Source organism: Cardiocondyla obscurior, linkage group LG04, assembly GCF_019399895.1.
Source record: "Cardiocondyla obscurior isolate alpha-2009 linkage group LG04, Cobs3.1, whole genome shotgun sequence".
NCBI classification, from domain to species: Eukaryota; Metazoa; Arthropoda; class Insecta; order Hymenoptera; family Formicidae; genus Cardiocondyla; species Cardiocondyla obscurior.
In genome coordinates this window covers 2,693,641-2,719,035 of record NC_091867.1, presented here as the reverse complement: position 1 = coordinate 2,719,035, position 25,395 = coordinate 2,693,641, and the positions used below count along the sequence as shown (strand labels likewise).

The window sequence follows — 25,395 nt, the reverse complement described above, 5'->3', positions numbered from 1 at the left end:
TCGCGATAAACCGTGGCGGCCTTGATTAGTATGGAGAATAGAACATCACGCAATCTCGCGACGGCCAATCTTTTAACTGTGTCCGTCATTATGCCGCGGTCAATTAATCAATCAGTTCGCAATCTAACGTGACTCAACCACGAGCGTAATTCAGTGGAAACGTATTTTTGTCCGCGACGAAGGAATATACACGCGCTCAGGATCTTTCTTCAGGATTGGTTAACCGTGGCCTCGAGACATTGTTCAAGGTTCGTTGGCGAAGGTCCACGGTGAAATTATGACGTAATATCAGAGTCCAGAGTGTGTACATAGAAAGCGGCTAAACGTTGGCGTACGCCGGACAGACAGATTATAACGCAAGTCAATGGAATTCTCGTACGTAGTAGGTACGACGAACCGCGACGAATACGGGATCTTGATAAGCGACCCTGCATGTGCAACCGGTTATGTTTATCGTTTTACAAGCTACATCTCGATGCCGCACCTCGGCCGAGAAGTTATGCATGAATTTTAATTTTTCTGGGAGGAAAAGAGAAAGATAGAGAGAGAGAATCTCTTCTTTTGTCTCATTATTATTTTTATTTTTACTTTTTTTTATCGTTACAAGATAGACTTTTGCTGTAAGAGTAATTAATTAAGAATTTATCATTTTTTCGAAAAAAGCGTCGTTTTCTTATCTCACGTATTACCTTTCTAATTATCTACAGTACTATATTCGACGTCCCACCCTAAACACAATAGCGTCAGACCTACTTTCTAACGATACTTCATTATAACGATCTAATCCGCGGATTGATCTCCGAGATTCAGCAAAGCGAAAAATGATGGTGCGCTTGTTAAACCGAAGAGTCAGCGACATTCATAGCGTATGACATCACGACATTAGGCAGAATGAAATAACTCGTCACCGAGTTACGCGCGGTGGATACAAGTCGCTCGTGATGAGCGACATTTTTAGAGAATAAAGCGACGAGTGTTTTCAGCAGAAGTACTCACTAATTAACGTAAGAGCCTTGACTTGATTTCAAACTCAGCACAGCGGATGGAAATATCACGAATCCCAATTTTTTTTTTTTACTGGCCAATTCTACTCACATACGAAATCCTACCGATAAAAAATGAATACGTTGATACGCTCATCGTTATTAAAGACCGACTACTATAATCTCTTTCGCCGTGAACTATTTATCGTGAGATTTTCTTTTTATATATATCATATTTTTAACACAAGGACGTTTCATGCACGAGTAGTGCTCCAAACAAGCAGCTGGTGCGTCGTGCTCATAAAGCGGTCATTAGCGTAACAAGTGTCGCGAAATTCTATCGGCGTCGCGAATCACGTCAAGATGTTAAGCTCGCTCGTGGGAAGTTCCGTTTTCCCTCAGGACTCGCGGGAACCGCGTTGCAGAAGGATTCCCAGCGTAAAATAGATTTAATTGCAGCTGTTGAGGATACGGATATGGCAGAGAGAAAGAGTTGTTGCGTCTTCATTTTTTAAGTGACCGGCCATGGCTGTGCGCCGTCACATGCAGTAACATCCAAGATTCATCTCGGACGATCTTTAACTTTCAATTAGCCTTTAACGACCCATTCGGACTTAGTGACATTTTTGAAAACTCGCTAATCCCGCGTCAAACGAGATATTTTTTTTTTCTCTACGTTTAGAAACATAGCGCCCTTGCCATATGATTCGCGCGCACTTCAGGACCCGTCACGGGCCTCCGAGAGTTTTGGTTCTGTCCATCCAGGCCAGAACCTCGACGTCGTGCGTTTCGCACCTTGACGTTATTTTTAACTGTTATGTCCAGCGTGCCGCGTGCGTGTTGCAAGTTGGTGTCTCGGCTAAACGTGGACCGACGGTTTTCCAACGGCACGGGCGGCCGCAGGCACGTTGCCGGTATTCCTGGCGACGGGGAACGATAGTTCGTAAGCAACATCGATCGCAACGAACACTTCCTGCTGGCCTCTCACTGAGGAATTAAAACTGTGAAACTTAAACGAGAACAAAAGCCGACGTTTTTCAATAGATTTCACCGTTTAAAAAAAAAAGAACAATGAGTGGCAATGAGCTGATTTTACTCGCGACTTCGACGCGATCGCGTTTGCCAAACAACATCGTTTTCTCAATGAACGTTGAACTTCTCTGACGCTGAAAACGCACGCTGATGGAAAGCGTTTTTATCAGCGACCGTGATCGCTCAGCGACATTGTTTTTCTCTTTCTCGCGAGATTTTCGTACGTGATAATAATTGTGAACAAGAATAATTATTCTCGGCACTCATTTCGTTACATTGTACTTGAATTCGTCGTTAGAATGTACAGATAAGAGATAAGACGTTCTTTTTAAATTGCTTAACAATGTACATCGAGGTGCTGATCCGAACTTCAAATTCTCCCTCGGTCAATGACCGATGCAAATTATCATTAATCATTGGTGTTGATAGCTCGAGACATCAATATTCAGAACGTGGCTTGGAAAGAACGTCTCTCGTCTGATTAAAAACCTTTTTTTTTTTTTTTTTTTCTTTAAACTTGCACGCTTATTTTTAATTTGCGATCGCAACCAATATTATTTCGTAATAACAGTTATCGTAATAATATTCGCGAGTTTATCTGCATAATAAAATATTTTCTCTTGCGTTTCGGGACTTACTTTATGAATATTCTTTCGGCGCGATGCGCGCGATAACGGCAAACCTATTCTTTTCCACACAAGCCGGCATTAATTGCTTCTTAATTGATGAACGGCTTAATCACTGCCTGCCGTATCTAATGCGCTCGAAACGATACCTAATACCATTGTCGATCAATTATCGATTTTGCCCGTCGATTTACGAGGTAGCAGCCGATTGATTTGGCGTAACCGCTTTTAATGCTGTACGCGGTTAGCTAAGTCTAGACTACTTACTCGAGATTGTTATATCGCTACTCCGTCATTATTACCGCAACCACTAATTGCCTGATCGTTCGCCTAGCGTCAATCACTACTTGCATCAGCTGCCTAACGTCTAGATCCTCGAGCGACAATATAACGAACCAAGATCGTTAATATCTCGCGATGTTTGTTTCCTGTTTGTTTATCACCGCGTGATTAATGGCATCCGTGAATAAAATCTCTTCCGGTACAGCGTGAGATGAATAAATTATAATTTATTATGCAGGTTGAATTGTTTCATACTCTAGGGCTGATTCTGAGATAACGAGTTTTTTTCTTTTTTTTTTTTTTTTCTTCCCTACATTATTAGCGATTATTTGTAAAATGGCTTACGTCGAGAACGCGGGCTCAAAGTTCTTGCGATTGTTATACCTCAATGTAAATTATTCCGACGAGACGAGCTAGGTATAAAACGGTAGATGCAAACGAAATTCTTATCTTTTGCGATTTTAACATGACACATAATTAAGCGCATTCACGTAAATGGGGCGTATTTTTATTGGAGCTGAAGATCTTTCGGAATCAAGTCAGATTTAGTTCATCTCCGCCTTCATCTCGCTTAATATAATGCACTGTCGTGCAGGAATTTCAATTACGAGCGGCAGCGCTATGGGAGGAGACGGCATACGTCAGGTATAAATTTATCCTAGATCACGCGATCGAAAAAAAAAAAAAAGAAAGAAAAAGAACAATGTTCTTGTGCGCTTGTGTATCTCGCCTTCGAGCATTTTCCATTACGGTGATATTAACCGAGGCCGGCATTCCACCAGCGTGATGTTTCATTGATCGGAAAACGTTGGTTCGGCTAGTTACGGTCTGACGCTTACGATACGCTTCGCGTTCTCGCTTTCCTCGCCTTCTTCCCTTCTCGATGGATAGCTTCTCTTCTTTTGCCGCTTATTATCCAACCTCTGTCAAGCCCGAGCCGGCAGCATCTTTAGATAGTCAATGAACTCTGCTCCGTTTTGTCATTGTCGCGGCTTTAATTGCTGTCCTTTGCGCGGAGCACAACGTCGTTACAGCCTAGGTACCTCTTCCCTTTGACTAATCGTGAGTCCGACGGGAACAGACTCGATGGCTTCCGTCAGCAAGGCTGCTTCCCAACGGCAAACTGAACGTTATTAAAATACATATATAAAATACATATAAAATACATATTGTAGATATTGCACGGCGACTTGGATTCATCGCTTTCGACGAAAGCTTTATAAGCTAATCATGCATTTAGACGTTTCATGATATTTCTCGTTCTTGCAATTTTGATAAGAACACTCTTTTTTTTTTTTTTTTCTTTTTCTTCTCAAATTGTATTTTGTCAGTTTTTCATACGAGTGAGAACCTTCTACGGTTCTCGCGATATTATTTTCATCCCACGAAGCTGCTACAGTTGAGACCGATTTTCTTCTTCTTCTCCTTCACCAGAAATCCTCTTGAAAAATTCATTTTCTCGAAATCCCGTACTCTGTTCCCTTTTCCGCGCATTCTTTATCGCGCGGCCGCGCTCCCAGGTTAATGATCTATTTATATGTCGGCGATAGCTTAAATGCAGTCACGGTTTTTCAGGCAAAGGCTTTTGTAGCGTTCGCTGGGACCGTTGCAAGGATGCTTTGTGAAAGGGAAAAAGTATGATACCTGTACGAGGTCCGTTGATCCCCGCGCGGCAGGTCGTTGCCCTCGCCGCTGCACTATCATGCCTACGGTAAAGGACGGACCGTGACGACGCGATTCCGAAATTATTATCGGAAGATCGAATCCGTGATTTCGCCTACGGGTTCCGATTCTATCCGCACGAACTCGCCGATGCTGATTTAATTTATCCGTGGCTACCCCGTTACCCCCTCGCGATCGTCCTCGCTGGTTTTCCTTAGTGGCGCACGGTATTCGCCGCGCTCGAGCGTAGGATCTCTTCGATCGTGGTCAGACAATCGCGCTTTTGTTGCTCGCGAGGAGCGAAACTATCGCGGCCACGTCCGAAGGCATTCTACGCCGGCCGTTAGTTTGGCACATGGCGCGGCTATAGTTAGCTTGATGCACCGCCAGAAATTGCAGGCGGCCGCATAGCCATTACGCTCATTGCGGCCAATGTGTTCCTTCTTGCCGCGTCATTCGCGAAAGGATTGGGACAAAAAGTAGCCGGGCTCGCTATCGCCGCCTCGGCGAGTTGATAAGCGAACGCCGATTTATCGCGGCTGTAACTGCCAGGCTAAAATATGCTGTGATATCAAAGGCATTCCCGTAAAGAAAAGAAACGGACGGCAGCGGTGAACGCAACGTTCGCCTCGACGTAAATTCTAAACTTTGTCACAGGCTGCGTGCACGGCCGCGCTGTTACTCGGTTAACGACCTAGGTCGAGTTATCCGTTGAATTATTCCCCGCCCTTCCTCGTTTCAGTCGGTTCGCGTGCGGGATCATTGTTCGTTTCATTTAAAGTTACGATACGTGGTCAATATGCCGATCCTTTTCTGCTCGTCCCTATCGGATACGCAACTCCGATTGCACAACGTGGAAAGGAAGCTCTCTTATATAAACCCGACTATAAATAATGCCGGGCCCAGGGTGCTTTTTTAAACGTTCGAAATGAGAAGACCAGTGTTATAAATCGCCGTAGGAATTGACTGAGCGCGCGCCGGCCTCTCTCATTTTCTTCCTCGATGGCTCTCGTTCTATGTTTAGCGATTCCTTTTGCGCTCCCCAAAGGGCCCCGGAAGCCCTTAAAGCGTTGCTGCCCAGACAGACAAGTAAAGCAAGTACATTTGCGTGTAGTACGTTGCCCGCAACGGGTTCTCCAGTTTAGATTGCCGCGAAAACCGCAACTGAGATCGTTCGCCTCTAGTTCCGAAAGCCGCAAACTGCATGTCACTTGTAACGGGAATATAATACGTGCATTAGTCGCTCTTTGCCATTTAATTAACCCTAATAAAGAAGAAAGATCTCGGGAGCTTTAACCCTAAGGTTTCTCTTCCGTTTCACGATCTTATATCCTTTCCAATAATCATAATTACGTTAACGAATCTACGGCTGGAATAATGTTTCTCAATATTTATATATAATCGTTATTGAATAATTAAATATAAATTATAATGAACTCAGACATTTATTTCAACGTTAAGAATAAAAGTAAGGAATATTTGCCAGAGTTACATCACGCGTTCTGCTTAATGTAATGAAGTTATCAGGCGTATTACGTAATTGACATGCAATTGACGTCTTCAGAGCACTTCAAACACTTTCGGCACGCACGCAACGACTTCTTAACTTCATTTGCGCGTCTCGAAGTTGAAGGGACAGCAGAGATATGTCTTAATTATTACGCCTGTGTGTGCGCGCATGAAAAAAAAAGTTTCCGAGCAATCAACTATATTAAATATTTATCCGTAAATGGTCGTCGGACAAACATTGAGCATTTATGAAAACGGCGGAGAATCTATTTGCGGAACGTTTTCTCGCGGTGGACCGCTTTCAATTTCTGAGAGTCAATAAATGCGCGAGTACAGGTTCTCTTTTGATTGATACCTTTTAAAGGAAAGTGTGTCGATTCGCTGTAAATGGAAGCTACCCTTTTCTTACAGTTAAGTGACCGTATGCACTTAGTAGAAAGTAAGAGTCGCCAAGAAACACTTTTCCAATTAATTCTTACCGTGCAATTAATTTTCTAAGCCTGCTATTTACGTGAAAATTACTAAAAAAAAAAAAGAAATAAAATAAATTTTAATTTTGTAAGAGATTATTTCTCTTTCGGTACATACATTTGTTCGAGATGCACCGCAGATATATATATTTTTTTTTTTCTATTTTCCCTCTCTGGCAGTAGCGTCCGATTGTCTTTAACTTAAATATGCAGAAGTAGCTCCTTTTGTGCGGCAATAGTATTCTTTCTTTCCGTGTAACCTTTCTTTGTTTTTCTACGTCGGTGGAGATTGACGTAAGGAGACTCTTCCCTGTTTTGAAAGAAAGTGAGAAAGCACAGAGGGAGCGAAGGGAAGCGGACGCGGAAGATCTTTTCACATGAGGAACTAACGGTCCGCTGAATTATTTAAAACACGCCGACGTGCAGTTCGCGTGAAGCAGATTCCCTTGCGTACGCAACACCCGTAAACACATTCGTCAGCTTCTGCGTACTAACGAGGATCAAATATAGCCGATGCTTTCTCTATGGTACACGCGGGTCGTCGCAAGCCCTCCGCTTCCTACACGCACCATTGAAACGTTCTATAAATATTGCATGCTCTTTTTCTTTAAATGGATGATAAAGAAATTAGTAATACTAATGAGTTGCATTTAACATAAGCAATAGTAACGTAACGCTTCGTTATGAAAGCTGTCTTGAATAAAAAAAAAGGCACTTTCGATATTCCACTCTCTTTTTCTTTCATTTTCTCAAGAATTACTTGTTAGGGAATTCAGCATAAGACTTAACATAACTTAAAGAGTCTGTCTTTCCACTTATTTTATTAGTTATGATTTTAATTCAGGAAAATTCTTTAATATGTCTACAATGTGGAGGACGAATCGTTCATTCGTCGTTAAATATTTCCTCCGCTATCGTTTGAATATGTCTAGCTTAAATATGTATACGAGTACAACAGAGGTTTATTCATACGAAGATATCCTAGGATGAGTTGACCATTTAGAAAAATGTCGCGTCAACAAGTTGAAACGACGTGTCAGATCAACTGACTTGCGCTTCGTATCTGGCTGGAATAAAAACGGAGTTTACGTTTTATTTACCGAAATATATTACCGCGAGCGAGTTTTAAGCAATGTGAATTCGACGATGACTCGCCGCGATACACGAACTGCGTCTGCATCTCCAATTTCTGCTTAGCGTACCGAAGTCTTGACGGACAAATCGCGCCTGCAGAGCAAGCGAAAACGTATACCCTGGAATTAAACGGGACGTAACTCGATACCACCTTCACACCTTCGTTCTTGTGAAAATCTCACGGATCAGCGTCGCGCGCGATAAGAAGATCGCTCGTGAATTTCTCGCAGCGCGAGTTTTAAATGAACGTAGCAATGCTGTCACGATTCTTCCGAAGTTTCGTTACGGTAAAGGGCACGCGTGTTTGAAACAACATTCTCTAATAGCCCCGAACAGACGAAGAAAGTGGTATTTTATTTCGTTTATTTTTACGGGAATTGCACTCGGCATTAGCAAAAAGCAATGGGGAAAAGTCGTGTACAAGCGCAAGAGCGGCAAAGAACTGGCTATCGATTTATTGTCAGGTGTGTGCTTCGAGCGCATGACGATAAAACGTTCGCGTCTCGGTAAAAACCACCTACGGTCTCGCGGTACCCTACCAGTGGATTCACCGTTACAACTCCCACCGCGTACGTACACACGCAAAGCTGTCCAGCTTGTGTCGTTTCTGCACGCAATATTTTATGTAACGGTCGCAAACAATCCGATTTCCAAGATATCGTACGTCTCTGCAGTTAATAACAGCAACGAAAATTCCACTCGTCGCGTAAATTCGCATATTTCATTTTTTAACTCTAGATATTATTTACGAAAAGTATTTGAGAAATTAAATACGGATAAGTATGGGAAGAGCGTATAAAACTGAATATAAAACTCTGTCCTGACTTTTGACGCAAATTGTAATCCGTCCAGATTCGAGTCTGTTTTATTTTATCTTATTTATTTATTAATTTATTTTTTTTTTATTTAATAAAGTTTTTACTCTCGCCGCACGAAAGAGACTTAAATTGTTCGTGCACAAGGATTGTCTTGGCAGCGTTAATAGGATGAGATTTATACAGAAAGCTGTATACCATTCAAAACTTCGAATTACTCCGATTCTCTACGTTTTACGGCTTCAATTGTGAGGCTTTTGCAGCTGCAAGCCACAAATATTTATGTTTGTTGCACTGACGCAATTTCTGTCTCGGCGTGCTACCCGAGGATATTTACGTGACAGACTAGTTTGTAACAGTTCCGATATTTATTGTCTTCCGCGAGCAGAGCGCGCGGTTACTTCAGGTCCATTGACTCGGACTTGACTTGGCATTCATCCCGCGCGTAGCTAGACCAGCATATTTCGTCTTGTACAGGATGTTTTCAAAACCGTCGGATGTTATTTTCATTAGAGACTTTTTGGTCGGCTTTGGAGCTCTTCCCTCAACGAAAACAGCCGGGCGCCAACAATCGTCAAGCGATAAAAAAAAAAAAATTTTCTTAATAAAAGAAATAATTGGGCTTCCGGCGTAGCGAGCTTTAAAAGCGGGATGATTAACGTCATATTTTCCTATCATTTCCTGTCAATTTTGATTTGTATTGATGCACAGAGTAGAAATTCAATCAATGATACGGCTGTGAGCGTGTACAATAGAAGTGGAAGGGTAACAAGTGATGACTATTAAAGTGGCCGAAAAGAAGCTACGGTTAAAAGGCACGTCCGGTGGCTCTGCGATATCCTGTAGAATCAGTTGTAGGTCGCGGCGACATATAGGAGGTATCTGCACTGAAATATATATCCACTCGGTGGTCTCGAATACACGAGGGTTCGAAACACAGGAAAAGAAGGGGTCGATTCAAGGGTGGGAGCCAGAAAACGAGGCAGCAAGAGCCGGATTTTCTGTCGGCTCTTGTCGCTACAGACTGCACGGCGCCCCATGCTCTAAATCTGTAGTTAATTACCAACCGGCGTTTTGTGATCCGAAATAAACTGGTTGGCATATCCTATTTACTCCCCGGAATCAGTACCAATTGTATTAAATGTAATTGACAAGAAAATCGGAGTGAAAATGGAACAAGGTTGCGTTAGGTGATGCACTCTTGAAGAGAAAAAAGAAAGGAAACTTTTAACTGGATGCATTTCTTTTCCTTTCTTTTTTTCTTCTGTTTTGCGTAACAAATTATAACTACGTTTTAGACGTGCGTTTGCATAGAGTACTCTATACTTTAATGTCCATCCTTGCATTTCTGTAAATTATTAATTATGCCACAGAAATACGGTAAGAGCGGCTGAAAGAGTGCGATAAACTTTAAGAAAAAGAAAACTACAAGTGTAAAGAAAAAAAAAAAAAAGAAATGCGAATGTGAAAAACAAGATTTTTTAATAATTTTTTTTTGCATAATTTACAAATGAAGTGACATGTATTAATTTCTTTTTCCAGAGCGATCCTAGTACTGCATTTTTACGAGCAGCTCGTGCTGGACAGCTTGAGAAAATCTTGGAATACTTAGAATCCGGAGTGGATATTAATACTTCTAATGCCGTAAGTTACAGACTTTTGCAAATTTTAACATAGCGCATAACTGATTATTGTTTAAAAAGTTCCCGATAATAATACGAATTTTATATATATTGCAGAATGGCTTAAACGCTTTGCATCTGGCAGCTAAAGATGGCCATTTGGAAATCGTGAGAGAACTCCTAAATCGCGGCGCGATTGTAGACGCCGCTACCAAAAAGGGAAACACTGCATTGCACATAGCTTCTCTTGGTAAGCGTGAATACATTTTTAACTCTCCGTCTCTGTCTCTCCCGCTCATCCCGTATCTTCTCGTACGAACCTCGTCGCTCGTTAAATGCATACGGGACAAGGCCGTCGAATGATTTTAAATAAACATTTACTTTTTCTCGGATCTTCCAATGTCTCTGATATCTTGCATCACAAAGCATCTCTCTGCGTGACGAATTATTTGCGACATTGATGTTATTAATTTTTTTTTTTTTTTTTTTAGCTGGTCAAGAGGAAGTTGTACAATTGCTGATACAACGAGGTGCTTCTGTGAATGCACAATCGCAAAATGGGTTCACACCGTTGTACATGGCTGCCCAGGAGAATCATGACTCTGTGGTCAAGATTCTCCTCAGCAAGGGTGCGAATCAAACACTAGCCACAGAGGTTTGTAAAAATACTGTTTTAAATACTATTTTTGAGACATTTTCTATTTTTTTTTTTTTATTAAATTATTTAATGATCTAGTTATATATGTATTAAGCATCGTGCAAATTTCTATTTTACATATAGGATGGTTTCACTCCATTGGTAGTAGCTATGCAACAGGGTCACGATAAGGTAGTGGCTGTTTTATTAGAAAGTGACACTCGCGGTAAAGTTCGACTGCCTGCCCTACACATCGCCGCTAAGAAAGACGACTGCAAAGCGGCCGCCCTACTTTTAGAAGTGAGTTATTGCAAACGCCTTACGTTACGATTTCTATATTTTATTAAACGATCTTATAACGATAGTAAAAGATAAAAGTTAATCCCTTTATAATCTCTATCATTTTTCTTCGTTACAGAATGACCATAATCCCAATGTAACATCGAAAAGCGCTTTTACTCCTCTTCATATAGCGGCACATTATGGCAACGACCGAATCGCTTCCTTGCTTTATGACAGAGGCGCGGATGTTAATTTTGCAGCGAAGGTACGTAAATTCTGTAGAGAAATAAAAATTAACACCATCGATACGTTTTAGGTACTTATTCATTTTGCAATTGCAGCACAATATCACACCAATGCACGTAGCGGCGAAATGGGGTAAAATAAAAATGGTGAATCTGCTCATGAGTAAGGGAGCAAACATCGAAGCGAAAACGAGAGATGGTCTAACTCCTCTTCATTGCGCGGCCAGATCTGGCCACCACGAAGTAGTTGATATTCTTATCGAAAAAGGAGCACCCATTGGTTCAAAAACAAAGGTATATTTCGACTCCATACGTATTGCCGAGAAAATAAAATTTTCTTTTTGCGTTAATTACAATTTTGTTTCTATTAACAGAATGGTCTTGCCCCGTTACACATGGCTTCTCAAGGGGATCACGTTGACGCCGCGAGGATCTTGTTGTATCATCGTGCACCCGTGGACGAAGTGACGGTGGACTATTTGACTGCGTTACATGTGGCTGCACACTGCGGCCACGTACGCGTCGCTAAACTACTTCTTGATAGAAAAGCTGATCCCAATGCGCGAGCACTCAATGGATTTACCCCTCTTCATATCGCGTGCAAGAAGAATCGTATAAAAATTGTTGAACTCCTCCTGAAGCACAAAGCGAGCATCGAAGCTACGACTGAAGTATGACACTTTCAAATTTATCTCTCTTTTCTTTTTATTATCTCTTAATTTTATATTACTTACTACATATTTGCCCCAAATTTTTACGAAGATATACGCATTAAAAATATATGAAAATCAACAATATACATTTTTATTTGCAGTCTGGATTAACTCCGTTGCATGTAGCGAGTTTTATGGGATGTATGAATATCGTGATTTACTTATTACAACACGAAGCCAGCCCCGATATACCGACAGTAAGAGGCGAAACGCCATTACATTTAGCTGCCAGGGCGAACCAAACTGATATTATTAGGATACTTCTCAGAAATGGTGCCCAAGTGGACGCTAGAGCAAGAGTAAGTGCCACATTTTAAATTAATTAATAATAGTTAATATGAGTGATTTTTATTTCACGCGTTAAAGAGAAATTTAATTATATTAATGTGTAACAAATATAAAAAAAGAATTTAAATTATTTCTAGGAGGAACAAACACCGCTTCACGTTGCTTCCCGCTTGGGTAACGTCGATATCGTAATGTTACTGCTGCAGCATGGTGCGGGTGTGGATGCTACAACGAAAGATTTGTATACTCCGCTTCATATCGCTGCTAAAGAAGGCCAAGAGGAAGTAAGATTATATAATATTACATATAAAGTAAGAGATAATTTCTTTTTATAACGCATTCTGTAATTGCACACAGGTGGCATCCGTTTTATTAGAAAATAATGCTTCTCTTACCGCAACGACCAAAAAAGGATTTACTCCATTGCATTTAGCGGCCAAATATGGCAATATGAACGTAGCACGGTTGTTATTACAAAAGAATGCGCCTGTTGACGCTCAAGGAAAGGTAAATATTTTTTAATAATTAAAATTAATGAGCATTGTTGATTTACTTGCATATGAATTACATTATTTTATACATTATAATATTTTGACGTATACTTTTTTATTTATTAACTGCAGAACGGTGTAACGCCACTCCATGTAGCCTCTCACTACGATCATCAAAACGTGGCTTTACTTTTACTTGATAAAGGAGCTTCACCACATGCGATGGCTAAGAATGGCCATACTCCATTGCATATTGCCGCACGCAAAAATCAGGTACGTTCATATAACTTTTTATTAATAATACTCGTGATAACAAAATTACTTTTTTTTCCATAGATGGATATTGCAACTACTTTGCTAGAATACGGAGCGAAAGCTAATGCAGAATCAAAGGCTGGTTTTACGCCGTTACATTTGAGCGCACAAGAAGGCCATACTGATATGTCAACCCTTCTTATCGAGCATAAAGCAGACACAAATCACAAAGCGAAGGTAGATAAAAAAAGAAATACGATGTAATTTTCAACAAACTTTTATTTATAAATTCTTACGTTATATTTATTTTTATATTTTTCAGAATGGCCTTACACCTCTACATTTATGCGCACAAGAAGATAAAGTTAATGTCGCTTCTATTCTTGTGAAGAATGGCGCTCAGATTGATGCTAAAACTAAGGTAACGTTATTGATAAGCCTTTCTCTAACTTTTGTGCATGTGTACACTTGACGAAGTGACTCACATAGCTAAAAATAAGTAATTGTTTTTATTATAATATCAACACGTCTACAATTGTATTTTTAGTTATACAGCGTGTTAGCACTTTATACATAATTAAATTATCATAGATGATGTAATCTTCGCAAGTGATTGTTCATTGCTCTATATCTTCATTGATAACTTTGAAATAATACCGATCTACATGACACGGTGCAGTAATGTGCTTACTGTTAGTCTCAAAGCATCGTTACAAATAACCGGCATTGGATTAAATAGTAAAATAGTTGCAAAATTATACAAAATTTAATTTAATTGTTTAATAAATATTACATTAAATAATATAAAAAGAGGTCTTAATTCTTATTGAATTTTTTTCTAGGCTGGATATACTCCATTGCACGTGGCATCTCATTTCGGTCAGGCAGCTATGGTACGATTCCTCCTGAGATCTGGTGCTGTTGTCGACAGCAGTACCAATGCTGGATATACTCCTCTTCATCAAGCCGCGCAACAAGGTCACACACTTGTTATTAACTTGCTATTGGAAAGCAAAGCTAAACCGAATGCTGTAACTAATGTAAGTTTTATTCCATTATTTTATATATTGACATTTTTAACATTAGAAACTAAATACCAACAGTTTTCTTTAGCGTAGAGAAAGCAAGATTAAATAACGCGCGCGAAGCTCACGCTTAGTACAGTTTAATAACGTTATTAAAAAGTACATTAATAATTGAACAAATAATATTTATTCCTCAATTTCAATTAAACAAAAACGGTAATAACATAGTTATAATTACGTAAATTATTTTTTACAGAATGGCCAGACTGCTCTAGATATTGCACAAAAACTCGGTTATATAAGTGTCATCGAAACGTTGAAAGTTGTCACTGAAACTGTTATCACAACTACTCATACCGTTACGATTGAAGAGAAATACAGAGTTCAGGCGCCCGAATCCATGCAGGAAACATTTATGAGCGACAGCGAAGATGAAGGCGGTAAATACTTGTACTTGACCACTATTAACTCTTTCTTGGCTACTATCTTTATATTGTATAATTTATTGACAAAAGTTTGCGATATTGGAACGCAACGGGTTATTATAAAAACTTAAAATTAAACTACTTAATATTCTTAATGTGTATATAAGATAACGTTGTAACTGTTTTAGAAATGATTTGCTTCTAATATCGCAATAAGTTTTCTAAACATATATATTCTGATAGCTTATCGCTTAGCATTATTATTTTGCCTTGCACACTAGGGGTTTTAGCATCGACATAAACTAGAAATTATATACGTGTGAGAAAAATGAAAGTTTGTAATACGACAATGCTTTGTTAATAACATGTATAGGTACAACAAAATTTAATCATTTCTGTTAACTATTATATAAAGCTATATCTTTCTAATGTTTCTACCGATGCAATGTAGATAAAATTAATTATGTGTTAAAATGATTATTTTCGGAAAAAAAAAAAATAATTGCACGCCAGGAAAATTAAATCTCCAATGAATTTTTGCATGAAGGAGATAATTAAACGTAACGTTGAAGAATTATGAAAAATAAACTAAAAGTAGAATCATAAGTACTTATTTACGTAAATCGACAGATAAATCGTCGAAAAACGTCGTAATGTGAAGATTAGATAGAACTACTAGAGGTAGAATTCTGAGAACAGAACGGTTTTCCGCATGTCTACGTACGATGCATGACGCGAACACCATTAGCATGTGAAACTTGGCCACCCAATAGAAACCTAATATCCTTTCCCGATCCTCCTGACCACAACGGTATAACTATACGGCATAGTAAGAGTAAATAGAAAGAAGAGATCGTGAGTTTCGGAAAAAAAAAAAAAAATTAACTTTATCTGTCAAAGGTCTAGGTTCTTCTAAATTTATTTATAAAAATTACGACGTGGATATCAAACTGCTACATGGAAATATTATTTGCTTGATTGTTGCGTTATTGATTGTTCTGTTATTTTGCAAAAGCATGCACTTAGCTAATATTCACTGGGTTGTTGTACATTAATTATATCTCTGTCGAAACAAAAGAGTAAACGATCGAAAAACTGATCGTGTATATGTGTGCATTTAAGATTAAAATGCGAAACGAATATCTTCAACAAGGACAGGGTGCGGTATTATTCTGTAACAATATCTTGATCTTACGAGATCTTAAATCATTAATCGAAACGATCATAAATTGATCTAACAATGTGCTTAGGTACGTTGCTATAAAAGACCCAATAGATATAGAGACTTCCTGTTAAAGACTTAATTTTAACGTGGCAGAGTTTATTTCCAACAGTAGGGCCATTTAAATATCCTCGTTTCTATGTGAGAATAATTTGTAGCCGCGTGCGTAGAAAGACCTTTTTGTGCGCTCGGCAAAAAGAGGATGTAGTTCACAGTTCGGTTCAACTTAGCAATACTCGGTATTCTTATTATCAACAACTTGCGCTACGCCCGCGTTTTGTTCCCGGGTTCCTGCATAGCTTTGGCGTTAATTTTTTTTTTTCCTTTTTTTTTAACAACCCAGTGATAGAGAGCGAAATTTAGAAAAAAAAAAGAAAAAAAAAACAAACAGTGTATGGTGCGAAATTAGCGTTCTGATGAAACCATGACCTTATCTCGACGGCGTATACGATGTATGTAGGTGGTGATGAAATCGGCACGGCAGCCATGAATGTGTACGGGCAGCCTCCGCACGCGCAACACGTGTACCTTCCTTCTTACTACAAGGGCCAAATGACCTATACCACCCGTAAGTTGTCTGTACTGTTTCTGTTACACTCTCTTTATCTTCACGTGTTCCAATCCGGAACGCAACCGCGGCAAATATACGTAGATTGTAAAGTTGTATGTACATACACGCTAGCACTGTCGCAGAATGACGCGTTCGCGAAACGATATGTCATTGTTAATTGTCGTTCTCTTGCGCTGCAATATTCCGCATAGAAGAATTAATTCTAAAAATTTGTAATTATATAGATTCAAACCAGAACGCATGCATCATCAATTAAAGAATTTATTTTACTCCGGATACAAATTTTTTATCGAAACCGTTTCACTTTTATGCATAAAATTGAAATTTCCACCGAATTCTTGAATTTCTGTGTATATATATTTTTCTTTTTAGATCGAAATTATTTTCTTTATAAATAACGCACTTAATTTGACAAACTAAATCCTGTTGCAATAATGTTACATTATTCAGACATTTATTAATGGCAGTGAAAATCGGAAAAAGTTTAAAAAAAAAAAAGAAAAAAAAACTTTGGGAGAAGCAGGTGGAATCTCCTTTTAGACTTTTTTAAATTTAATTTAAGAGTAAAACTTGCGTTTCTATTTTGAATCTTCGTAGATTTATTAGGCAAAGGGTCCGTGATTTTTGTGAGGAAATCGGATCGAGTCAATCGCATCCCAAGGTGTTTTCTATGCGGGAGCAGCTGCTTCGTTATTTTTGACGATTAGAGCATCGTGACGTAGCGGCATACGACGTAGTATCGGGAGTAGTATCGATCATCGTCATCGTTATTATTTCGCCGGCGGCGTTCATGCATCCGCCGCATCTCGGATCACGCTCCACTATTTCACGAGTACATCTCGACCTAATCGAACTTTCATACATCAGATTTGCATACAGAGACACGCACAGACACAACCGTATTTCCCGCCCGCTATTTCTGTTACACATTTATTATGTTTGCGTTCGTCTTCCTCTGTCCTCTTTTCCCTCCGTCCCCGCGGGTCTTTTATTTCTTACATCAGAAATTCGAGACGATACACTGAAATACCAAATCACACCGTGCAAGCGTACAAAATTATATCCAAACACCAAGTGTTTTTATTTTTAATTACATTTAAAAAAAAAAAAAAATTCTTACTGAAGATTTAATTAAAAACAATTTCAATCCCACCGTAATATGCCGGAGGTTTAGAACGTTTCGTTGAATATTTTTAAAGTTCTCTCTAGACAAAGCCGGATTTAAATAGATAATCTGAAATTCCTGATATCGTGATGCTGTAGCCCCGACTTCGTTACGTAATTTTTTTTCATGGAATATTTTATGATCGTGCGGACACCGATACGTGCGGTTTTACTTATATCGCGTTCCTGGCGTAATCAACGCGATCTTGCAACCATAAGAAGTAATAATGCGTATTATTGACGTGATCGTTATCCTATGAATAACAAATGGCTGAGCTTTTTTTAATACCGCGGCATCTTTGTTCAACAAGAAACGAAGGAATCGAAGCTCTACCGTAGAGAAATTATTAAAGACGCCATTAGAGATTACCTGGACGTAAAAAGCAATGTCGGTATTTTCCGATAATCAGTTGGGAGGGAGGTACAAAAATTAAAGTGCTCCTCCCGGCAAAATCAGTAAATTATTCATCTTCACACACGTACGGTGAATTGGAATCATTTCAGGATTCTCCAAAGAAATCGGACTTGCGGCTCTTAAATCTTAAAACGTTCCCGCGAGCCACGTGTAATACAAACGCGAGCGGTTTTATCTTCTTCCGCAATTACTCAGCCGAGAGTTTACGTTGGATCAAACGATTGTTCCTCCCTTTTCGCTTCGGAATCGGAGGCGCGCGAGTTTAACTTCGCCGGGCGATAGGACATGATCCTCTTGTTGACATGGCTTTACCTGCGTTATAAAACCGACGACGTGGAGCAGAGCGGACGGCTACCGTTAATGCAATTTACATAATAACGAGCCGCGCGATCGTTATATTAGCCGAGGGCCGAGGCGCGCTTGGACGTCGTCCTCATTGTCGTTGTCACCGTCATCGCCGTCGTCACAGACGCCGTACTTGCGCCTATCACACGTGGTACCGCCCTCCACTTCGGCTACCTGTTATGCAACCGCCGACGTGCGTATCGCAACCGCGCGTTATTAGCGCAGCCAGTCCAACCCCTGCCGCCTGGCGTGCCGCCAAACATACGGATCGTCAGACCGAAATAATCTCATATTTATGTAACGTTATACACGCGCCCGGTGGCCGCCGATCGGCAGGAGGGAACGGAGAGGAAATAAAGCGTGCGAATTGTAACGCGCTCTCACGCACGCGAGTGCGAGAACGCCCACGCGTGTGTACACGCCCGCGAGAACGGTATCACGTCCGCCGAGCGGATTCCGCGAAATCGGAGTCGATCGGCGATCGGCTGAAAATAATATCGGCGAGTTTGAGGAATCGAGCGACGAGGCCCGCCGGTCGTTTTACGGAGACACGGATCGTTTACCTCGATCACTTTCGTATTCCTCGCCAGTCGTCCGAATTTATTTCGCAAACCGGCTCGTTACCCGCTTATCCTCGCGTACGTTCGCTTGATTTAACCCGTTGTATCGCGAGCGTGAAAAATTAAGTATCTCGCTGTCGGGCACGATATGCAATTTTATTATCTCACGGAGACTTTATCTTTGCTCTTTCGCGCGGTGAACTTTCAACCTGATGTAGCGTCGTGGCAATACGCTACAAATTAGCGTTATCTGCTATTAGGCGCCACCGCGATTTCATCACGCGAGTCCCTGGTGATAAACAGCGTACAATTTGCACCCACCCCGATCTCTTGTCCTCGCCGGCCGCGAAGAAAGGGGTCGGAACACTTCTGCGAGCGCGGTACATCAAGTGGCGGGAAAATTGCTAAAAGGCAGCTACTATTATAAAATTGGTGATTCACGGAATGAGGTCACGTTCCTAGCGAGCGAGCCGAACCTGTATCAATCTTCTCGGAGCAGTCGCTGTTCCTGACCCCCGTCGACGCCACCGCCGCGCGCGAAAATAAAGGAAGTATTCAACGTGGCCGTGCTTAACGCAATTAAACGAATTGGATCTAATCGAGTGGATGCTCGCCCGCCGGCCGGTCCATCGGCCGTATCACGATATTCAAAGCGAGGCCACTGGCCCGCGAGCCGATAAGCGGTACGATAAGGAGTCGAAGGAGTCGTAAATCGCCCGATTTTTCCAAAGGAAAGGCAACCGGTGCACATTCGCAGGACGTCAGCGAATCTCTCTGTAATTTATTTAATTATTCGTTCGACGCGAAAAAAAAAAAAAGAAATCCCATCGGTAAAAATATATATACGTCGAGTCGTTCACGTTTCTATTCCACGTTTCGTGCCACCTGCATATCGAGAACGCGCGTTGCACGCCAAGTTCCGGACGGACTATCGCACGGCGCGTCGCGATAGTGCATCAGTGCGTTAACGACGCTCGAGAGGACACGGAACGCTTCCGCGAAGAGGGAGAGACTCGGCGGAGCGAATTTTTCACGGGAGAAAGAGAGAGAAAAAAAAAAGGGAAAACGCATCGGCGAGCATGGCCAAAGGAAGAGCGAAGAAAAAGGGATTCACGTGCGGCTGTTCGTGCGGGTGTGGCAGCAGGAACAGTGACGTATTATGTAAATATCGTACATCTGTTGCGTTATACAGGCCGCATCCGTCCGTCCGCAACGTTCGATCCGCGATTCCCGTTCGCGAGCGAGCGAGAATCGCGAAGAAAATAAACGCGAGGGTTTTTTTTTTTTTCTTTACTCCTTGATTGTGGAATTAAAATCGAAAAATAAGAAACATTAAATAGAACAAGTGATGTATGTTTTCTCTAGGATCGCACTAGGCTCTTCTGATATCTTTTAAATTTATTAATTACTACCAGTTTTATTATCAAATCAGATTAGCTCTCAATTAGATTAGTCTTACATGAAACAAGAAGATACACTTTGTGTACTTACTATAAAAGATAAAAATACTCTTTTAACTCTTTTTTTTCCCCCGATTTATATTTTGCAGAGTATAAATTTTAGAGCTATAAAGTTATGATGTTAACAAAATTTAATTTTACAAAAAATATAAATGAACCTATCGGTGCTTTTTTGTCGAAGGTTTATTCAGCTTCGAATAAATACCTTCGATGGTCATCGCGCGAATTAGAAATCGCACTATAAAAAAATATTTCACGCACCAAAACAAATTATGCAAAAGCTTTTTTTGCGAATTTGCTTTGCCAAGTTTCCTCCGATAATCAATGCTCGCGAAACGGTAACGCGTATCGCGCCACGCGACTTTATTTTCATAACGCTAAGTACGTTAATGAACGTTAAATAGTGACTTCCCACGGGTGTTTGTCATACCGCATTCTTGCAATTAAACATTATCTAGCTTGCCAAGTCTAGAATTTCACGTCATCAATTCTCAAGATACTAATTAAGTAGATTGAATTTTTCTAACGCCGCACTTTACGCGACATACTTTTCCCCCATTGGATTCACAACTTTAAATATATTTCACGAAGTAATTAATTACACGTCGAGCTTCGGCTTTAAAATTTGTCATTAAATTATTGCTTTAAATTATAATATTTTAATGTGATAAAAAAAAAAATGCAACGTGAATCGGACAGATAATTAAAAATTAATGTTACTGCATCTCGCGAATACCTCGAAACCTCCACTTCTCTCAGTAGTAGAGGCAACATATGTGTATGACCGACACGTTAACTGTTACGTGTTTCTCGGCATTGTGTATTTACCAAGGTAGGTTACTACTACGCGATAATCGGTGTCCACGGAGAGATAACATACCTTTCCATGTCGCGCCACGCGACCATGTTTTCGCAAACTCAGATGCGTTAATGAAAGCTAAAACTCCCGCGCTGTGAGATCCATTGTTCGCAATCGGAGGCCGAGTGATTGACAGACCGTCCTCGGGCGTGATACGTGCGCAAATACTGAAAAAAAAAATTTAGGTTGTATCTTATCGTAATAATTTTGTTCTCGCAATTTGCTTTGATTCTGATCAAGTAAAAAAAAAATAAAAAATTAAAAAATCGAGTTACGGCGATCTTAAAACGTACATAAAAGCTGAAAGATTTTTTTTGCGAGGAGAAAATGTAAAATTAAATATAAAAAAAAAAATTTTCGAACGAAAAGACTTTGAGAGCTTCGAAAAGGAAAGTTTCGATTAGTTTTTCCTGCTGACTTATGTTTCGAGCGATTTGGTTTTATCGCGAATGCTACGAGCGTACTTGAACACGGCCGATTGTTGCGTAGTATGTAATTTTCTAGAGCACCGCAAACCGCGGAATCGTCCCTGATTTTGAGGGACGCTCTGAGCGCACATTTAGCACTGAATGGCACTGTTGTTCGAATTCCCGTGTATTTCTGCGTGATAGCGAAGTATACAGAGGCACTTATGCGAAACAATTTTATGGTCGCGAGCGGAGAAACGGGATTCCAGCGCGAGAATAATTTGCGGTGCTAATTAATACTCAACGCTCCATCGCGTTAAGTACGCCACGTCGTTTGTAAATTACGTTTGCATTTTCCTTGAGATTTATAATGCTCGCGTGCAGATGACGATCTCGCGTTCCCCATTCGAAATTGCGCTCGTGCCCGCCGTTCCCGTGCGAATAATGCGAGTTGATCGGCAACGGATGAGACCGTCGTCGTCTCTCTCTCTCTCTCGGCGTCGGCTTCTTCCAAGGCGGGCCGGCGCGATTTACGTACGATTCGTGCGGTTGTCGCAAACGAGCGGATGAACGAACGAGCGAACGAACGTGCCAAGCGGCCGCGAAGACTCGCCTTCGTATCGCGAGGTATCGCCAGACTCGCGGTACTCAGATAAAAACATAATTCGCATGCAGCGCGCGTTTCGCTGCTTCGCGCCACGCGTTCAGTGCCACGCGTTGCGTCCGCGGAAAACGCATCGTTTGTGCGTCCGCTCGTGAAAGAAAAGCCGCGGAAAAGAGGAAACGTGAGAAAAAAAAAAAAAACAAAGCGGACGTGCATCGTTGTTCGGGCAACGGGATCAGGTACGATTGTTAACCGATCGGTCTTTCCGCGCTGCCGCCGGATGAGCCCAAATACGGACGCCGCGCGCGGACGCCGTGGATCGTGATTCCGGGCTGGGATGCCGAAGCGGCCGAGCGTCGTCGCGTTTAATAGAGCGAGCCGAAGAACGTGACCCGGTGATACACGCTCCCGCTGTTACTGTAACGTGCACGGACGCGACAATGAAGCGGATGAAGGACCTCACCCTCCGTCAATGACACGGAGGGATGTGACCGATGGCTATCGGCGACGAACGTCGTGGCCAATCAAGGGCGCCGGCTCTTTCGGCTCTTCCGGCGAATATTTTTAGCGCCTACGCGGCCGGGATATACGGCCGCGATAAAGCCGCGTATCGTAGCCGGGTTAATTGTCATTGGCCGCGACGAGTAACTGGGTCGGCTGGACTGGCGAACGAATAACAATCACCGCGCCGCGCCGAGAAAATATCGTTCCGTCAATGGGCTCACCGCGTTAAGAAACGACCCGTTAATTCCGACGAAACCTCAGAGAAAATATTCGCGCTTCGGAGCTGCCGAGGCGTGCGTTGCGTAAGGTCTAATTGTTTCCGCGATTTTCTCTCGCTTCTCGTGGAGTCGAGACGCTCTTTTTCCACGCCTCGGTTTTCCGCCCGAATCGAGATTAATCGAGTAAAAAACGCCGATCCGGCGGGTCTAAAATCATTTCTGATATGCCGACTTATTTTGCAAGATCTCCAAAGTTTATTCATTTTTTTTTTTGTATTTTTTTTTTTACGCAACGTCGCCGAGTGATACGCGCATACTAAGGCGAGCGATACGGCAGATCGATAAACAATTCCGGCGGAGAGGAAACGTCATGAGAAAAATAAGTTTCGCGTATCGCCGCGTCGCGGACGTCCGCGACGTTTTAGTGAGCGGGCTGACGCGATCGTTGAAACGTTACCTCGTCGCGTGCGAACGTGATTTCGCGACGGTGCGATTACGGCGCATGAATAAAAAGGTCGGCGTTACGCGATCGAAGGGGAAGGTTTATCCGGCGCGCCTTGACTCCCCTGTCCCTGAACGTGCCCGCCGCTGAATCTTTCATCGGCGATTTTTTACGAGCCGTGCGCGCCGCGTCGATCCGATTATTAGTCGCCGGCGCGCTCAAAGCGTACGCGGTGTCCCCCTCCCTCTCTCCCCCTTTTCCTTAATTGCGATTAAACTATTCTCGTGCATGACGTCGCACGTCAACGTTTCAACCGCACTCAACGAGATTCGACGCGATTATTGTACGGCTTGCCATTTCGCTGGCGTGGCTCGCAGGCGAGAGATATAGCTCCGCCGCCCATGCGAGGTCTCGCGCAGACAGAAGCGGTGGCTTTTTGACGTCGTAAGAGAGAGAAAGAGAGAGAGAGAGAGAAGGAGAGCGAGATCGAGAAAGGGAGGAGGCGAAAATGCCACGGCTCTTCAGCCACCGTGTCCTTGAACATCGTTAAAATTAGCGCTTCTACGCTACAATTTCCTACGGCACGCGGTATTACCGTCCGTCCTCCGTTTCAAGTGTTTATATTAATTTTAGATGTTAACGGGCAATACCGCGGGTCGCGGGGATAGCTCGTGACGTCACGTCGCGGGCGAACTATAAGGGAACGGGGTAATGGCGAGAGCTGGGACCGCATCTTCGTAGAACCGTGCCCGAAAATCGCCGCGGAATGTAGATCAAGAATGTCCTCGGAGAGCGCGAAACGTCGGCCTGCCAAAGATATTCCCGTCAGATTCGTAGCACTCCACCGAAATACGACGATATAGAGTGAAATTCTGGCCCCTCTAATTTTTAAAGTAACGTTAATTACATCCGGAGAACTGGTATAATAATTTCGAGAAAGTCAGCGCCTTTTTTTACAAACTTTTCGACTTCGGAACAACAGCTTCCAGTAAAAAAAGAAAAAAATGAGGAAGAATTAATTAATATTATCACTATTGTGATATAATTGAAATATTAACGACATATATAACACTAATCTCTTTTGCTCTAATAAGTAACTGCTTGCGAATAAGTTGTTTTCTTAGCGATGCACGCGAGAATTACATTGATATCGAGTTTTACAATATTTCTCTAATATTTTTTAATCTCTATTTTATATTTTCTTTTCTTATATAATAATTCTCAATATTATACGACACGTTAGTTATTTTTTCCTTTTTTTTTTTTTTTTTTTAAATACGTTATCACACACGTTATCGCTTCTGTAACTCTGCCGCACATTGGTTTTTTAATCGTTTTTGCTCTTAAGATTTTTGCATTAATCGGCGATTCGCATTATAAACGATTTCTATTTAAAGAGGTGATAATAATTCTTGCGAGTTATCCGAGATGAGCGATGTTCGTCGGAATAATTTCCAGGAGGAAAGAATTTGTTTATAGAATAGTTAACGTGCCGCGACGACCGTCTTTACGTTTTAACGGAAACAAATCGGCGCCGCGACGTGCCGCGTGAAGTTAATTCGTAAGGGTAACGGTACGGGCGGCGAGACGTGGGAGGTGAATTAGTAGGCTGACCGTTCATTAGATAATCACGGCCTAAATTCTTGAAATATCTGATAACGCGGAATCGTAAAGCGAGCGGCTTTCAGTTGCATGAAAAATGTGATACGGTTCGTACACGTCTTGGCCCACAGTGTTCCATCGGAATTACGCTCGTTTATGCTCGTTCCTCGGGGTGAGATTTATCCGACCGTGACCCGAATTGACAGAAGGTATGACGTGATTTCGCGACACCTTGCTGACGATAATATACGCGAGCACCGCGATATCTAAGAACCTCCACGATTTCTCGAATAAAATCGATTTGGCCACGGCTGCGCGGCGGCTCCGTTTCCTATTCGACTCGACGAGCGGCGTCCGAGATTTTTAAAACACTCGAGAACCATCGTAACAATTTTCAACGTACACCGACGTACATACGTTCAGTCCGACGTGATAATATCTACTCCGTGGAAGAATTACAAGAGCCAAATTTCCTTCCAACGGCGGTCGTAACACAGTTTTGATTTATTTAGCATTAACAATCATT

At 41.6% G+C, this 25,395-nt stretch overlaps 1 protein-coding gene across 15 annotated transcripts in view; it reads left to right on the top strand.

Moving 5' to 3' along the window:
* Positions 1–25,395, top strand: part of LOC139101749 (ankyrin-2) — a 78,743-nt gene that overhangs the window by 12,738 nt on the left and 40,610 nt on the right. For 10 of the 15 annotated variants that reach the window (XR_011545615.1, XR_011545614.1, XR_011545617.1 and 7 more), the window contains exons 3-18: positions 10,056–10,157; positions 10,253–10,385; positions 10,627–10,790; positions 10,917–11,072; positions 11,191–11,319; positions 11,396–11,593; positions 11,674–11,970; positions 12,114–12,311; positions 12,438–12,584; positions 12,658–12,807; positions 12,924–13,064; positions 13,128–13,283; positions 13,369–13,467; positions 13,889–14,086; positions 14,328–14,511; positions 16,179–16,286. Coding sequence is in view for 2 of the 15 variants with exons in the window: in XM_070655136.1 (XP_070511237.1) it covers positions 10,056–10,157; positions 10,253–10,385; positions 10,627–10,790; positions 10,917–11,072; positions 11,191–11,319; positions 11,396–11,593; positions 11,674–11,970; positions 12,114–12,311; positions 12,438–12,584; positions 12,658–12,807; positions 12,924–13,064; positions 13,128–13,283; positions 13,369–13,467; positions 13,889–14,086; positions 14,328–14,511; positions 16,179–16,286 (2,560 nt within the window). In the remaining 13 variants the exon portion in view is untranslated. Of the gene's footprint in view, positions 1–10,055; positions 10,158–10,252; positions 10,386–10,626; positions 10,791–10,916; positions 11,073–11,190; positions 11,320–11,395; positions 11,594–11,673; positions 11,971–12,113; positions 12,312–12,437; positions 12,585–12,657; positions 12,808–12,923; positions 13,065–13,127; positions 13,284–13,368; positions 13,468–13,888; positions 14,087–14,327; positions 14,512–16,178; positions 16,287–18,966; positions 19,935–22,259; positions 22,343–23,248; positions 23,340–24,577; positions 25,079–25,395 lie in introns of those variants that run through there. The other 5 variants (XR_011545616.1, XR_011545620.1, XR_011545623.1 and 2 more) reach the window with 5 other exon arrangements.